The sequence below is a fragment of the Anas acuta genome, chromosome W (assembly GCF_963932015.1).
Source record: "Anas acuta chromosome W, bAnaAcu1.1, whole genome shotgun sequence".
In the NCBI taxonomy this organism is placed as follows: domain Eukaryota; kingdom Metazoa; phylum Chordata; class Aves; order Anseriformes; family Anatidae; genus Anas; species Anas acuta.
The window spans coordinates 22,590,364-22,608,056 of record NC_089016.1 but is presented as its reverse complement, the minus strand read 5'-3'; the positions used below and the strand labels follow the sequence as shown (position 1 = coordinate 22,608,056).

General features: G+C 49.6%; 1 protein-coding gene across 3 annotated transcripts in view; it reads left to right on the top strand.

Annotated features, from left to right (window-relative positions):
• The window catches only part of LOC137847011 (zinc finger protein 131-like), a 78,166-nt gene that overhangs the window by 35,687 nt on the left and 24,786 nt on the right, over nucleotides 1-17,693 (top strand). The window contains exon 1 of one of the 3 annotated variants that reach the window (XM_068665213.1): nucleotides 12,097-13,143. The exons of 1 other annotated variant lie outside the window; for it this stretch is intronic. Coding sequence is in view for 1 of the 2 variants with exons in the window: in XM_068665212.1 (XP_068521313.1) it covers nucleotides 16,776-16,781 (6 nt within the window). In the remaining variant the exon portion in view is untranslated. Of the gene's footprint in view, nucleotides 1-12,096; nucleotides 13,144-13,575; nucleotides 16,782-17,693 lie in introns of those variants that run through there. One more of the 3 variants, XM_068665212.1, reaches the window with a different exon arrangement.

The following is a 17,693-nucleotide window of genomic DNA, read 5'->3' as shown; positions in this document are numbered from 1 at the left end:
GGGGTCCTCTGAGAGACCAGGAAAGGTAGACAAGTGTTTAATGCCCTCTGTCTCTAAGGCAGCTATACCAAAAGCCCACCGGAACCCTTTTGGGTCCTTGCGATATCCTCTTCTAAGATAGTCTATGCCAAGGATACATGGAGCATCCGGGCCAGTCACAATGCGGTGCTTTTCCCACTCATTCCCAGTCAGACTCACTTCAGCCTCCAATACAGTCAACTGCTGAGATCCCCCTGTCACTCCACAAATACAGATAGGCTCTGGTCCGTTATAGCTCGATGGCATTAGAGTACATTGTGCACCGGTGTCTACTAAAGCCTTATACTTCTGTGCGCGTGATGTGCCAGGCCATCGAATCCACACAGTCCAATAAACTCGATTGTCCCTTTCCTCCCCCTGGCTGGAGGCAGGGCCCCCCTAATCCTGGTCAGAATCTTCTTCGTTTCTGTGTTTGAAGGACTGTCTGCTGGAAGTTGGAGCAGGAAACTTTTCAGAGAATCCCTTTTTCTTGATTGTTTTCTTTTGCAACTCACGTACCCGTGCCTCTAGGGTTGCGGTAGATTTTCCATCCCATTTTCTCATGTCCTCTCCATGGTCTCGTAAGTAAAACCACAGGGTGGCACGGGGTGAGTACCCACCATATCGTCTTCCTTGTGTGGATGAACGCCTACCCCTGATAGCTGAGACACTGCTTTGTACAGGTGCGGAGGAGAATAATCTCTCTTCAAGTTGGTGAAACTTTTCAGAAAGTTTCTCCCAAGTGTTCTCTTTCGGTCGTTGGACACTGGTTGGTTCAGGTGGGGGGGAAGATAGATTCTCTTTAAGTTGGTGGAACTCTTCAGAAAGTTTCTCCACAGCTGAGACGCAGGCCTGTAAGGAAGAGGAGAGACTTTCTTTGTACTGCCGGAGTTGTTTAGCCACTTCATCCACTGTGGGTTCCTCATCCTCTTTCCAGGCCATTATTGCCAATGAGCTGGCATATGATGATGGTGCACTCCGTACAAACTTCCGCCACATGGGTCGTGTACACCTGACTTCATCTGGATCTTTGGATGTTTGTCTGAGGTCTGGATCCTCATAAATCACTTCCCGTACGGCTAATTCCCTCAGGTACTGGATTCCCTTCTCCATAGTGGTCCACTTGCCTGGTAGACATAAAAGTTCTTCCTTGAAGGGATACCTTTCCCTCACAGCTGAGAGGAGACGTCTCCAGAGGCTGTTAGATTGTGCTCCATCTGCAATTGCTTTGTCAATGCCGGCGTCTCGAGCAAGGGATCCCAGCCGCTTGGCTTCCCTGCCATCTAATTCCACACAATTGGCTCCAGAGTCCCAGCACCGGAGCAGCCAGGTGACAAGCTGCTCACCTATACGGCGACCAAAATCTTTTTGCACATCTCGTAACTCACGCTCGTTTAGGCTTCGGGTAGTTACTGTTGATTTTACGGCATCCTCATCTTCCTCCTCCTGAATCCTTGATGGCCCAGCATCGTCGTCATCTCCGTCGTCTCTATACCTAGATTTGGCAGAAGACTCTCTGCGTTCTAAACGACCTGAATCTCTATACCATTTTTTCACCTTCTCTACAGGGGCAGCTTGCACTGCTACTGCTCGTTTTTCTGACCATGTTACAGGGTCTGCCACAGGGGTTGGAATACCCCCTGCAGGGTCAACTTGCACTGCTACAGCTCGTTTCTCTGACACAGCCACAGGAGCTGGAGCGGCTGCAGGAGCTGGAGCGGCTGCAGGAACCGGAGCTGGGGCGGCTGCAGGAACTGGAGTTGAAGCAGTTGCAGGAGCTGGGACTGGAGTAGCGGCAGGAGCTGGGACTGGAGCGGCTGCAGGAGCTGGAACTGGAGCAGCTGCAGGAGCTGGAACTGGAGCGGCTGCAGGAGCCGGGACTGGAGCAGTTGCAGGAGCTGGAACTGGAGCAGCTGCAGGAGCTGGGACTGGAGTGGCTGCAGGAGCTGGAACTGGAGCGACTGCAGGAGCTAGGACTGGAGCGACTGCAGGAGCTGGGACTGGAGCGGCTGCAGGAGCTGGGACTGGAGCAGTTGCAGGAGCTGGAACTGGAGCAGCTGCAGGAGCTGGGACTGGAGCGGCTGCAGGAACCGGAGCTGGAGCAGTTGCAGGAGCTGGAACTGGAGCGGCTGCAGAATCCACCGTAGGGGTCACAGTGGCCGTTGGATCTGTCACAGGGCTTGGAGTGGCCGCAGGGTCTGTCACTAAGTTGATAGCAGTATCAATGGCAGCTCGATAGGCATGAGCCAGGCCCCAGCATGTTACAATGATTTGTGTTACTTTGGAACTGCCAGAATCATGACACCTTTTTTTCAAGCATTCTGCCAGTTTTTGAGGATTTTGCCATTGTTCAGGAGTGAATTTCCAAAACACTGGGGGTGCCAACTGCTCTAGATGCCTGCCCATATCCTCCCATACTCCCTGCCACCCACAACTATACTGCCTCCGGGCAGATTTCCGGATGAGCTTCCTAAGTAGTTGTTTAACTTTAAGCAGGATCTGAAGTGCATTCAGGAGGCAGAACAACAAGACTATGGTGGTCTGAGTATCCCAAGAATATTCAATATCTTGGAGAGCTATTGTAACAAGCTCGGAGGATAAGAGGGTGGTGAAGGAGGAAGGCAGAGTGATCCAGGAGGATACAGGGGTGGTGAAGGAGAAAGGGAGAGTAATCAAGTAAGAAAAAATATCTTCCCCTTTCCCCTCCACAGATTGACTCCCTAATGGGAAAAAAAACAATTGGTATAATTTGTAATAGATTCCAAGATACAGTTTCCAAAGTACAGAGTCGACGATGTTACTGAGTACAAGTACCAAGTTAGAGTCATGACCAGATATCTCATCGTCTCATAAGCCATTGCTACAACACTCAGTACCATAATGATCTGAAACCAGGGCCCGGAGAGGATAAACAACATGACAGAGAGCAAATACGGAAAATAATGTACTATAATACTCAATTTGGAAAACAGGCGCAGCAGACTTGAGATTAAAGCAATCAGCATTATGACAAGTGACTATTAAGCAGGTCTAATACTTACACCAATTTTAGTTTAACACACTCTGGTCAGATCTGCCGTTATCTCAACCTTTCGAGCCCCACGTTGGGCGCCAAAAAGACTGTCGTGGTTTAACCCTGCCGGCAGCTAAACACCACGCAGCCGTTCGCTCACCCTCCCCCCTCCCTCTCTGGGACGGGGGAGAGAAATGGAAAGTGAAGCCCGTGAGTTGAGATAAAGACAGTTTAATAAGACAGGAAAATAATAATAACAAAATAATAATAACAATAATACAATGGTGATAATAGGAAAGTAATAATAATATGTACAAACAAGTGATGCACAATGCAATTGCTCACCACCCGCTGACCGATGCCCAGCCTAACCCCGAGCAGTCCGGCCCCCTCCCCCCGGCTAGCCACCCCTATATATTGTTTAGCATGACGTCAGATAGTACGGAATACCCCTTTGGCTAGTTTGGGTCACCTGTCCTGGGTCTGTCCCCTCCCAGCTCTTACTGCACCCCCAGCCTGCCTGTTGGCAGGACAGAGCGAAAGGCTGAGATGTCCTTGGCTTGCTATAAGCACTGCTCTACAACAATTAAAACATCGGGGTGTTATCAGCACTCTTCTCATCCTAAGCCAAAACACAGCATTCCACCAGCTACTAGGAAGAAAATTAATTCTGTTCTAACTGAAACCAGGACAAAAGGGAAGAAAATAATCCAAGTTCTCCTGAAAGCTGGTTTTGTCATTAAACAGAGCAAGGTCAAGAGACCTGCACAGGAAATAGTTTTTGGGGGTAGAATAGTAAGATGGACATCACCACATCCCAATGGATGTGATCAACAAAATAACTGCTATGTCTCCACCAACTAGCAAAAAGGAAACACAATCTTTCCTAGACCTTGCGGGGTTCTGAAGAATGCATGTTCCTGGCTATAGTCAGCTTGCGAGTCCTCTATATCGAGTGACTTGAAAGATGAAGTATTTTGAGTGGGGTCTGGTGGCTATTTTTTCTATATGGTGAGTCTTCCCACAGACACTCCAAGGCAAGCGTTACGTGCCACTACCGGAAACACCATCTTGGGCCTGGAAAGGCAAGTTCTGTGGTGTCTTGGTATACCAGAGAGAACTGAGTCCAACAATGGGATTCACTTCTGAAACAATCTTGTCACCTCCTAGGCCAAGAGGCACAGCACTGAATGGGTATATCACAGAATCACAGAATCACAGAATCTCTAGGTTGGAAGATGTTGGGAATTGGCATAATTGTTCGATCTAAGCTTGCTTTAAGCAACCAGGGGTAGGCCTTAGAAATCTCAGGGCCTGCTGTAGCTGAGCAAACCAAGCTGCCAGAGTAACTGTGAGAAGCTCCCACGGCAATGACTCCCACATCACCCAATTAAGGAACTCAGAAAATATTGTTATCAGCAGCTGGCCTCAAGGACTAGGTCTACGCGACCGTTAAGCACAAAGGGGGTTGTTTTCCTAACTTCTAATCAAAAGGTGGTGTTATTTTCTTAACAGTTTGTCTGTGTGCTTTTGACCAATAATCTTGTGTGAAACACTGTCCACCCCTGTAAAATTCACTATAAAAGTTGGGCTATTCGGGCAATAAAATGGTGAAGCATGATCTGACTCTGCTGGTGTCTGTCGTGCTTTCGTCCGTGCTTCGCAACAAATGGCGCCCGAACAGGCTGAGACCTGAACAAGGCCTGAACAGGACATCGCAGCGGGACAGACATCGCACCGGAGCAGGACATCGCAGCACCGGAGCAGACATCGCAGCCGAGCACGGACATCGCAGCGGCGCCGGGGCAAACATCGCAGCGCAGCGGGACACCAGCGGCGCCGGCACATCCGAACGCAGGTAGACCAGGAGACCAGCGGCGTCGGGACCAGCGGCGCCGGGACATCGGCGCGGCGCCGGGACCAGTGCCGGGGTCACAGCGTCGAGACTGAGACATCGGAGCGGCGCGGGACATGGGAGTGCCGCCGGAACTTCGGAGCGGACATCGGAGCAGCGCTGCAGCTGACCAGACACCGAGCCGCACACGCTGTACACAGGACTCACGGTGAGACGCGCTACTCCCGGTGAGAGACGCGGAAAACGCGGTACTCCCGGTGAGAGACGCGGGACACGGTGGGACGCGGGGACTCACGGTGAGAGACGCGGGGTACGGTACCGCGCAGGACATTGAAGTAATCGCGAGACACTGAAGTAATTGCGGTAGAGGTAAAAGGGACGATAATCCCCGCACTTGCACTCTGACAGGTGAACGGGACGTAACGGGACGTAAACGCGGAATCCCCGCACCCGAGAGCACCTATAGAGGGTCCCTGTCAGTCGTGTCTCGCAAAGGCTGCAACAGCATAAATAACGGCATGGAGGCATATGATTTGCTCAAATGCTTTTTAGAAAACCGCAGCACGCAGGGTATAGACTGCAAAAAGGATTTACCAGGATTATTAGCATATGGAGTAACAAAGGGTTGTTTTATCAATCCGGATACAGTTTTTGAACACGCAGAGTGGTGCAAATTTGGGGACAAATTGTTTGATGAAGTTATTAATGACAATAAGACTGCTAAAAAATTATCGAAGCCTTGGAAAGCAGTCACTAACGCCTTAGCTATACATCAGGCTGAGCAGAGAGTCACTGCTGCCGCTACAGAGCGACTGGGACTGCCAGGAAGAGCTGGTAGTGTTAACCCTCAGATGGACGAGGAAATAAGAGAGCAAAAACCAGACAGAAAAAACACAAGCCCGTTTACAGACGGTGTTCAACAGAGGCAGAGGATGTGGAACCAAATAGCAAATGAGGCCCTACGTGAGGGTGAACACGAGATAGCTGCACAATTGGTTCCAGAGGCCTTCCCGGTAATATACTCACCACCGAACGCCCAGGGTAATGTTATGGTTAATCTAGTGAATTTGGACTGGAAATTGTTAACTCAGCTGCGGTCCACAGTAAATGACTCAGGTCTGAAAGGTGAACCTACGAGACACATGCTGGACTACATTTGGGGAACAAATATTTTGCTTCCAGGAGACATACGCAACATAATGAAGTTAATTTTGACCCAACACCAGCAGCTCTTATTTAATGCCCATTGGCAGGCTGCTTGTCAAGAATCAGTCGCAGTGATAAGACCACCGGGGGACCCTTTACATGGGGTCACACTGGAAGAGTTGATGGGGATAGGACCGTATTTTAGGACAGAAGCACAGGCATTGCTGGAACCTGATAAAGCCAAGGAATCAATGAAAACGGCCAGAAGAGCATTGGATCGGATAAAGGAGCCAGGGGGAATACCTTCCTACATGGGAATCAAACAGGGTAGAGAGGAACCATTTGGGCTTTTTATTGATCGTGTAGCAAACGCCATACAGGCAGCAGGGGTGCCCGATTACCTCAAGGGCATGATATTAAAACAGTGCGCAATTCAGAATAGTAACCCCTCTACTCGCAATATATTGGCTTCCTTACCCGGGACATGGACAATTGAGGAAGGGTTGGAAAGAATGGCTCAGGTACCAGTAGGCCCACAGGCTATGTTAGTAGAGGCAGTAAAGCAATTAGGTGACAGCATGCGAGAGCAGGCACAGGCTGTGAAAGAGCATGCTGAGTTTACACAGAGTCAGGTCCTTGCAGCTCTTGCTCCTTTGCAAACCGCCGGTGGTCAAGTACCACCCCCTAGTAACCAATTACCACACCGCTGCCGATGTTATCGTTGTGGTGCTTTTGGACACATGAGACGATACTGCAAAGCTGGGGCAGTATGGTGCTCAAATTGTCAGTCGAACAATCACAAGGAAGTGGCATGTCGACGCAACATGCCGGGAAACGGCCGGAACAGCGGCAAGAGTCGCAAATGCCTCCCGTGGCCGCTCCGCTCCCGGCCCTGGCCCCGGCGCCGGCACCGGCCGGGGCAGCGCGGCCGCGGGCGGCCACCTCTCGGCTGGGGCCGGTCCCGGTCCCTGTGCCCGAAGTTTCCCAAGCCCGCCCCGCCGAGGCGGAGGATGCAGCAGGACGGCGCGGAGCAGGGCGGCTTCCCGTGGCCGGAGCCGCTGCCCGTGGCCGGCCCGGCGCTGCCGTCCCGCCGCCCGCGCTGCGGGGAGCGCGGCCGGTTCGGCCGCGGCGTGCATGTCAGGGCGAAGTTCAGCAGGATGGTGGAGGCCGTGGACAAGACGATGGAGAAGCGGCTCGACAGGCTGACCGGGGAGCTGGCCCAGAAGACGGCGGAGCTGCTGGAGGTGCGGGCGGCCTTCGTGCAGCTCTCGCAGAAGCAGCAGGAGGTGCAGCGGAGGGAGCGAGTGCTCAGCAGGCAGGTGGACGTGGCGGTGGAGATGATCGCGGCCTTAAAGCAGCGCCTCAGTGAGTTCGAGAAGGAGACAGAAAAAGAATTGCGGGGAAAAGCCAGGCTCCAGCACTTCATTGAGAACCTGCTGCAGTGCATGGACCTGGCAGAGAGGCAGCTAGAGTATTACCAAAACCAGCAGATCGCCTGCAGCCGTATAGCAGATGTTACACGCTCTTTCCTAACTAGTAATCATGTGTCTCATCCATTTGTGGTGAATGGTCAGTGGCAAAAAGAAAAGGGGGAGAGTAAGGGGCGGCAAAGACAAAAACGGTACCAGGAGGATGCCACTGACACTGACGGCACGGGTAATAGCAGTAGTATAAGTGACACAGGTGCGGGGCGGCGGGCACCAGTGTCCTGGAAATGTGATGGTGATGAAGACTGCTCAGATGGCAGTGATGAGAGTGCTTGTGTGAAGAAGACGTGTGCTGAATCTGACTTTGTGTGCAACAGTGGTCAGTGTGTGCCAAACAGATGGCAGTGTGATGGGGATCCGGATTGTGAAGATGGGTCTGATGAGAGTGCTGAGCTGTGTCATATGAGAACATGCCGGGTAAATGAAATCAGCTGTGGTCCTCAGTCGACCCAGTGTATCCCAGTGTCGTGGAAATGTGATGGTGAAAGAGACTGTGACAGTGCAGAAGATGAAGAGAATTGTGGCATTGTGACTTGTAGTGCAGCAGAATTTACATGCAGTAATGGGCAATGTATTTCCAAAAGCTTTGTCTGCAATGGTCAAGATGATTGCTCCGACCACTCGGATGAATCTTTGGAGCAGTGTGGCCGCCAGCCTGCACCTCTGGTGAAGTGTTCTGTGAGTGAGGTGCAGTGCGGCTCAGGTGAAAAAGACTGTGACAGAGATCCTGATTGCAAGGATGGAAGTGATGAAATTAACTGCCCTTCTCAGACCTGCAGGCCAGACCAGTTCAGATGTGAAGATGGGAACTGTGTCCACGGAAGAAGGCAGTGCAGTGGTGTGAGAGACTGTCTGGATGGCACTGATGAAGCAAACTGTAACGATGTTATTCAGTGCTCAGGACCTGGCAAATTCAAGTGCAAAAGTGGAGAATGCATAGATATCAATAAAGTGTGTAACCAGCAGAGAGACTGCAAGGACTGGGGTGATGAGCCCCTGAAGGAATGCAACATAAATGAATGTGACTGTCCAGCTGGGTTTGAGTTTGTAGACAAGAGAAACTGTGGAGACATCGATGAATGCCAAAACCCTGGTATCTGTAGTCAAATCTGTATCAACCTGACAGGTAGCTACAAATGTGAATATAACTGTGGCTATCAAATGAATCCTGCTACAGGAACCTGGAAAGGGCCATATGGGTATAAAAATACCAGTAACACCTGTGATTACAATGACACTGCTAAGCAGGGTTTAGGGGTTCATAGCATGGAGACGAGGGGTAACAACTACAGTGTTTGGAACAATTGTACAGCTTTGGCCTTGCCTCCTGATGTGCTTCTGATTTGTGGGGATGGGGCCTGGCAAGGTATCGCGGCAAATGCTATCAAAAGTCCATGTTACTTAGATAAACTCATTGTATTTGCTTCTAGCTTGTTGCAGTTGCATGAAATCACCAGACATAAATGGGCATTGCTTGCACGGGATTGCAATGATAATGTTGAATTGTGTGGGGTTGCAGCTAGAGCGGCATTGGCAATTTTAGTGCTTGGAGTGGCATCTGTGGCCGCACGTAACAACTGCTTGGCTGCGGGGATCAGCTGCGGTGTGGACGCCCCTAGGTGCACCCTGAGCGTTTTGTTCGGAGGGGACTCCACTCTCAGCTGCTCACCGCAGGAGCAGACAAAGATCTCCTGTAGCTGCAGACAAACAGTAGGTTTTCAGCTACTGGAGGGATACTAACTGGAGTGTTAATAATTGTATGTGTTATTCTTAAATGTCCAGGTATTTTGTGTTGAAAGTATTTGTGTAAGGGTAAGGTTTTAAAACAAAGTGCTGCAAGTCACTTCATGAGGAACACAATGAGAGACAATACTTGTTTGTTTGCTTATCATTCTAAATTATATTCTTGTGGTATGATTGAGGTTGTGGTATGATTGAGAGTGAGATGTGCCAGAGGCCTCTGGGTGTACGATTGTGTTCTGTATGTGTGAGTGTACTGTGTACTGTGTGAGAGAGAGCACATTTTAACCATAGTGCAGGTTATTGTTGCCCTAGTGCAGGATTCTGGAATATAACCATAGTCCAGGTTATTGTTGCCATAGTGTAGGATCCTGAGATATAACCACAGTGCAGGCTAAAAGCATGGGAAATTGGTGCCGGCAAAAATCATAGAAAAATGGATTCATTAGAAAGATTCAATATGATATCAATCCTTTCAATCAATGGTTCACTGATTTGTTTGAAACAATGCATAGATGGTTACTGGGATTAGTCAAAGGGGCATTAAGGATTCTGTTCATTGTGGTATCAATCATCATTACATGTAGTATTGTGATAAATGTGGTTAAAGGGTTATTTGCAAAATGTTATAGGGATTTTGAAGTGGTGCTGGGAACAGGTATCCAGCGGATCACTGTAAAGTGGACTGAAGCAGTTTTAGAATCTGCACACGCTGAAGACGACCAAGAAGAGGTTCCTGATAATCTGACAATGACGTGGGCTGTGACACCTCAAGGACTGTCAAGAACAGCCTTTGATCACCATCAAGTGATTAGGTTTAAGTGTGTTACTATTAAGTTGTGTTGCTTACTATTAAATTGTGTTACCATTAAGTGTTTACAGTAATTATGGTGTTATTAGGGTTAAGTTGTATAGTTGTGTTATGTTATGTATTTGACATCTGATGTAAAACCAAGTACTGCTTGTACTAAAAGAAAACGGGGGAATTGTTGGGAATTGGCATAATTGTTCGATCTAAGCTTGCTTTAAGCAACCAGGGGTAGGCCTTAGAAATCTCAGGGCCTGCTGTAGCTGAGCAAACCAAGCTGCCAGAGTAACTGTGAGAAGCTCCCACGGCAATGACTCCCACATCACCCAATTAAGGAACTCAGAAAATATTGTTATCAGCAGCTGGCCTCAAGGACTAGGTCTACGCGACCGTTAAGCACAAAGGGGGTTGTTTTCCTAACTTCTAATCAAAAGGTGGTGTTATTTTCTTAACAGTTTGTCTGTGTGCTTTTGACCAATAATCTTGTGTGAAACACTGTCCACCCCTGTAAAATTCACTATAAAAGTTGGGCTATTCGGGCAATAAAATGGTGAAGCATGATCTGACTCTGCTGGTGTCTGTCGTGCTTTCGTCCGTGCTTCGCAACAGGAAGAGACCTCAAGATCATCGAGTCCAACCTCTGACCTAACTCTAACAGTCCCCACTCAGCCATATCCCTAAGCTCTACATCTAAACGTCTTTTAAAGACTTCCAGGGATGGTGACTCCACCACTTCCCTGGGCAGCCTGTTCCAGTGCCTAACAACCCTTTCAGTAAAGAAGTTCTTCCTAACATCTAACCTAAAACTCCCCTGGCGCAACTTAAGCCCATTCCCCCTCGTCCTGTCACCAGGCACGTGGGAGAACAGGCCAACCCCCACCTCACTACAGCCTCCTTTAAGGTATCTGTAGAGAGCAATAAGGTCGCCCCTGAGCCTCCTCTTCTCCAGGCTGAACAAGCCCAGCTCCCTCAGCCGCTCCTCGTAGGACTTGTTCTCCAGGCCCCTCACCAGCTTCGTCGCCCTTCTCTGGACCCGCTCAAGCACCTCGATGTCCTTCTTGTAGCGAGGGGCCCAAAAGTGAACACAGTACTCGAGGTGCGGCCTCACCAGAGCCGAGTACAGGGGGATGATCACCTCCCGAGCCCTGCTGGTCACACTGTTTCTGATACAAGCCAGGATGCCGTTGGCCTTCTTGGCCACCTGAGCACACTGCTGGCTCATATTCAGCCGACTATCCACCAATACTCTCAGGTCGTTCTCCGCCAGGCAGCTTTCCAACCACTCATCTCCCAGCCTGTAGCTCTGCTTGGGGTTATTGTGCCCCAGGTGCAGGACCCGGCACTTGGCCTTGTTGAACTTCATGCAGTTGACCTCAGCCCATCGGTGCAGCCTATCCAGATCCTCCTGCAGAGCCTTCCTACCCTCAAGCAGATCGACACACGCACCTAACTTGGTGTCATCTGCAAACTTACTGAGGGTGCACTCAATGCCCTCATCCAGATCATTGATGAAGATATTAAAGAGCACTGGCCCCAGCACCGAGCCCTGGGGGACGCCACTAGTGACCGGCCTCCAACTGGACTTGACTCCATTTACCACGACTCTTTGGGCCCGGCTATCCAGCCAGTTTCTAACCCAACGAAGCGTGCGCCAGTCCAAGCCACGAGCAGCCAGTTTCTTGAGGAGAATGCTGTGGGAGACGGTGTCAAATGCCTTGCTGAAGTCAAGGTAGACCACATCCACAGCCTTTCCCTCGTCCACCCAGCACGTCACTTTGTCATAGAAGGAGATCAGGTTCGTCAAGCAGGATCTGCCTTTCATAAACCCATGCTGACTGGGCCTGATCACCTGCTTGCCCTGCAAGTGCTGCGTGATTACTCTCAAGAGGATCTGTTCCATGAGCTTCCCTGGTACTGAGGTCAAACTGACAGGCCTGTAGTTTCCCGGGTCTGCCCTCTGGCCCTCACATCCCCTTTGACTGACTTTGGGCTCCATCTTTTGTAACAGTCTTTCAGATGGTGTTGGATTGTCGCATGCTGAAGTCCCTTCTGATTCCATCACACCACTATGCTTGTCCGGTTCTATCAAAATTAATTCGTCATTATCTGCATGACTGTTACTGTGATACCACTAATAGGACATTGTCCTGGTTTCAGCTAGAATAGAGTTAATTTTCCTCCTAGTAGCTGGTATGGTGCTGTGTTTTAGATTTAGGATGAGAATAATGTTGATAACACACTGATGTTTTAATTGTTGCAGAGCAGTGCTTACACTAAGCCAAGGACTTTTCAACTACTATTGGTGCTACCATTTCAACTATCAAAGTTTTCTCATTTTCATTTAAAGGTCTAGGCTCCAAGAAATTCAGAGCGCGTGCTCAGTGAGGGGTGGTTGCACCTTGGAGGGCAGGTAGCTTTTGGGATGGAGGTGTGTTTTGGTATTAAAATGATATTATAATGAGCAAAAGTTCACTAGAGTACAGCATTTTGTCGAAAACATGACAGGTTGTTGGCTCAGGGTAGCAAAAAGTACAGCTTATTGGTCTCGGTGTGCACAAGAACAATCAAGTTCCCATCCGGCCACAGAGCCTAGCCGCGGTGTCTCCACTCCGCTCTGCACTCCATACTATTCCTTAGAGTCAGCACACCAGGCTCCCCCAGCGCAATAGCATCTAAGGTTGGAGGCCTAGGGAACGCTTAGGTAGTGCGGCTACACTCCACCCTTAAAGCTTCTTCAGTGCTGTACATTTTCTTTAAAATGTGAATATTAGTTTAGTTTCCGAGTCACCTTAGGCAATTATTCCACACAAGTCCAGACCGAAAGCTCCGCAAAAGGTCCTGGCCGCGACTTCTCATGGCAGTGCCCCTCTCAGACTACACCTACAATAATGCACCAGGCCAGCGAGCCCCACCTCCTCGCCCTTTGTTGTGTGAAAGGTGATTATGCCGTCACTTCCACCGCATGGTGCAGGCTGGGAATACGAGTCGCGATTAGCCAGCGCCTGCCCCGCTTTCCACCGAGCCGAGGAGCACGAAGCGGTAACGAACAGGAACGGCAGGGCGAAAGTTCTTCGTGGTGAGTACTGAGAGGACTGCGCGAAGTGCGTGAGCGCTATTAGAGTGTAACCTGGCCGGGAATTGAAAACGGATCGATTTAATGCGAGCTTTGATGGCGTAATAACGGCTAACGAGGTGGTGGTGTTCCCAGGCGCATGGTTCGGGCCGACACCGGTCGTTTGGGTCTCCGCGTCAGGGACACCCCCCATGAAATACTTGCGCTTACCGGCGGCCGCCCGCACTGTTATTAGAGCGACCGTGCCTTGCGGACGCTCAGTGTAGGGTAGGCCTTCCGCTTTCTCCTGTTCCTGGGACTTGGCGGGCGCTCATTGGCTTTTCTGCCTGGGGCGGGCTCTGCCGCCGCTTTGCCATTGGCAGGGCTTGCGCTGACTGCTATCAGTGTTCGCCAATGGGACTGTGGCTGGGCACGGGGCTCGCGGACTGAAGCTCAGAGGAGGCAGGCGCAACTGCTAGTTGGTTTTGCGGAGCCTCCGCGAGCGGTGTCGATCGTTTGTGGGGGGTACTTCTCGGCGCGTCGGCTGGGCGTGGCGTGGCAGGGAGCTGAAATGTGGTACCGGGAGGGGGTGTATGGGCCTCTGTTCCAGCAAGGGAAAGGTTTATCAGGGAGTCTAGTGATAGGATAAGGGGAAATGGCTTTAAGCTAAAGGAAGATGAATTTCCTTCTTATAACCAATCTAAATCTTTTGCTATGAGGGTGCTGAGACACTAGAACAGGTTGCCCATAGAAGTTGTGGAGGTCAATAAAGAGTGATGTTCCTTAGGTGTCAGTATTGGTACTGGTGCTGTTTAGCATCTTTGATGCTGACACGGATGGTGGGATTGAATGCACCCTCAGTAAATTGGCTGATGACACCAAGTTATGTGGCGCAGTAGATGTGCTGGAAAGAAGGGATGCCATGCAGAAGGACCTGGACAGGCTTGAGAGGGGGGCCTATGCAAACCTCGTGAAGTTCAAAAAGACCGAGTACAAGGTCCTGCACCTGGGTTGGGGTAGTCCCGAGCACAAATACAGGCTGGGCAGAGAATGGATTGAGAACAGCTCTGAGGAGAAGGACTTGGGGGTGTTAATTAATGAGAAGCTCAACATGAATCAAAATGAATGTGGAGAAGGACTTGGGGGTCCTGCTGGGTGGGAAGCTGGACATGAGCCAGCAGTGCGCGCTTGCAGCCTGGAAGGCCGTCTGTGTCCTGGGCTGCATTAAAAAAGGGGTGGCCAGCAGGGAGAGAGAGGTGATTGTTCCCCTCTATTCTGCTCTTGTGAGACCCCACCAGAAATACTGCGTGCAGGCCTCGGGCCCCCAGCAGAAGAAGGATGTGGAGCTCTTGGAATGGGTCCAGAGGAGGGCCACTAGGATGATCAGAGGGCTGGAGCACCTCTATGAAGGAAGGTTGAAGGAACTGGGCTTGTTTAGCTTGGAGAAGAGAAGGCTCTGGGGAGACCTCATTGCGGCCTTTCAGTACTTAAAGGGAGCATATAAACAGGAGGGGGAATGCCTGCTTACATGTGTTATTAGTGATAGGACAAAGGGGAATGGTTTTAAACTAAGACAGGAAGATTTAGGTTAAAAATTAAGAGTCAGTTCTTCACTCAGAGGGTGGTGAGGCACCGGAACAGGTAGCCCAGAGAGTGTGTGAATACCCCCATCCCTGGAGGCATTCAAGGCCAGGCTGGATGTGGCTCTGAGCAGCCTGCTCTAGTGGTTGGCAGCTCTGCCCAGAGCAGGGGGATTGAAACTAGATAATTTTTAAGGTCCTTTTCAACCCAGGCCATTCTATGATCATGTGAATCAGCAATGTGAGCTTGCAGCCCAGAAAGCAAACTGTATCCTGGGCTGCGTCAAAAGAACCATGACCAGCAGGATGAGGGAGGTAATTCTCCCCCTCTACTCTGCTCTCATGAGACCCTACCTGGAGTACTGTGTTTAACTCTGAGGTGCCCAGCACAAGAGGGATGTGAAAGTATTAGAAAAAGTCCAGAGCAGGGCCATGAAGATGATGAAGGGGCTGGAACATTTCTCCTGTGAAGACAGGCTGAGGGAGTTGGGGTTGTTCAGCCTGGAGAAGGGAAGGCTCCAGGGAGACCTTATAGCAGCATTCCAGTACCTAAAGGAGGCCTACAGGAAAGCTGGGGAGGGACTATTTGTCAGGGAGTGTAGCGATAGGACAAGAGTTAATGATTTTAAACTAAAAGACAGTAGATTTAGATCAGATGTTAAGAGAAAATTCTTTACAGTGAGGGTGAAGTGGTGATTTTGCTCAGGTGGGTAGCTAAGCTCCTTCACAACTGCTCTCAGTCTCCCTCCTCAAAGGGAAAGGGGACAATATATGATGAAAAGGGCTCACAGGTTGAGAGAAGGACAGAAAGATCACTCAACAATTCTCATCGTGGGAAAACCAGATTTAGCATAGGGAGATTAATATAATTTATTACATATTACTAACAAGCTAGAGAAGTGAGAAACAAAGGAAAGAAGCCAAAAATGCCTTCCCCCCCATCCACCCTCTTCCACCTCCTCCCCTCGAGTGGCACAGGGAAATGGGAAAGGGGGGTTGTGGTCAGTCTATAATGATTTTTCTCTGCTGGTCCTTTTTGGTCACTCTCTTCCCCTGCTCCAATGTGGGGTCCCTCCCATGGGATGCAGTCCTTCCCGAACTGGTCCTGCGTGGGCTTCTCACAGGCAGCAGCTCTTCAAGAACTGCTCAAAATAGGGGTCTGCACCATGGGGTCCATCCCTCAGGAGCACACTGCTCCAACCCGGGTCCCCCATGGGCAGCAGCTCCTGCCAGGTCACCTGCTCTTGTGTGGTCTCCTCTCTACAGGCTACAGGTCCGGCCCAGAATCTGCTCTGGTGGGGGTCTTCCACAGGCCACAGCCTCATTCAGGGCAGATCTGCCTGCTCCACTGTGGTCTCCTCCACGGGCTGTGGCATGGATCCCTGCTCCACCGTGGTACTCCATGGGCTGCAGGGGGACATCCTGCTTCACCATGGTCCTTTCCACAGGCCCCATGGGAATTTTGGCTCTGGTGCATGGAGCACCTCCTCCCCCTCCTTCTTTACTGACCTTGGCACCTGCAAGGCTGTTTCCCTCTCCTCACTCTCCCCGCTGCTGTTGTTTTTTTTCCCTTTCTTAAATATGCTCTCACAGAGATGCAAATAAAATCACTTATTGGCTCTGCTCTGGGCAGTATCGGGTCCCTTCGGAGCCTGATGGAACTATCCATTCTCTAACACGGGGCAGCTTCTGCATTCTTTTCACAGAAGGTACCCCCTTCAGCCTTCCCCCCAGCTACCAAAACCTTGCTATGAAAACCCACTGCAGTTGATGAGGCACTGGACCAGGTTGCCTAGAGAAGTTGTGGATGCCCCATCCCTGGAAGTGATTAAGGCCAAGCTGGATGAGGCTTTGAGCAACCTGGTGGAAGGTGTTCCTACTTATTGCGGGGCCTGGACTTAGATGGTTTTTAAGGTCCCTTACAAACTAACATTTCTATGATTCTATGGATCACATAGTTTCATTGAGGTACATTTATAAGGATAGATCTGCCATTTGTATGCTTATCATGTGAGATGCGTATCGTTTCACAAGTTGGTGAGGTTAAGACAATAGTTGGTCGAGTCTTCCAAGAAAATGCAGGTAAGCAGCTTAAGTAGTCAATTTTCCCTTGCTGATCTATGAGCTTGCATGTAACCAACCATCAGCTTGGATCACTTTTATCTGCCTTCTTTGGCTTCTTGTTTTCTTAGTGTTTTCTGTTTTTTTTTCTTTCTTTTTTTTTCTTTGGGTACTGTGCCTTTCACTTCTTGCTCAAGAATATTCATGCTCTCAATGAACGTATGCTGTTATGTTGGGCTTTTTTTTTTTTTTTTTTTTCAATATCACTGAGTTTCATGTTAATTCGGGACACTGATTTACATATTTTAAGTTGTATGTTTTTCATGTGTGTTTTTTTTTTTAATGTATTTGGAGGTCAAATTGGTTTGGTTTAATTTTTAGGGAATTATATTTTTAACTGCAAGTCATCTATCCTCGTACCACTTCTCAAAAATGGGTAGGAAGAATTAAACAGTGAAATAAATAGCTGATAAAATCTAATGTGAAATACCAGATAACAGAAGAGATGACTAGCAGTTCCTGCCTTTGTTCAAAGATTCATTACAGATGAGGTGAAGTGAAGGTAGCAGCAGTGTCCTTCCTCTTCCACCTCACCTTCCCCCTGACCCCAACTGACTGGTCTCTTCTGTCCCCTTTAAGAGCCTGATATGTATTTCAGCATCCACTTGGCAAAGCACCGTTAGTAGCAGGTAGAACTAGACTTTCATAAGCAGTTGTTTTTTTCCTTTCCCTTTTCATGGGACAGTTTTTCTGAGATGCAAGGAAGAGTGTTTTTTGTCAAATTTGTGTTTTAATCACAATTTTCCTTACTTGATATATTAGTCATAAGAAAATTTTTGCCTTCATCATAACCAGGTCATTCTTTTCCTCTCTGTTTCTGTCAAACACCATATACCAGTATGTGCATTTGTTGGAAGTAAGGTAGAATTCATG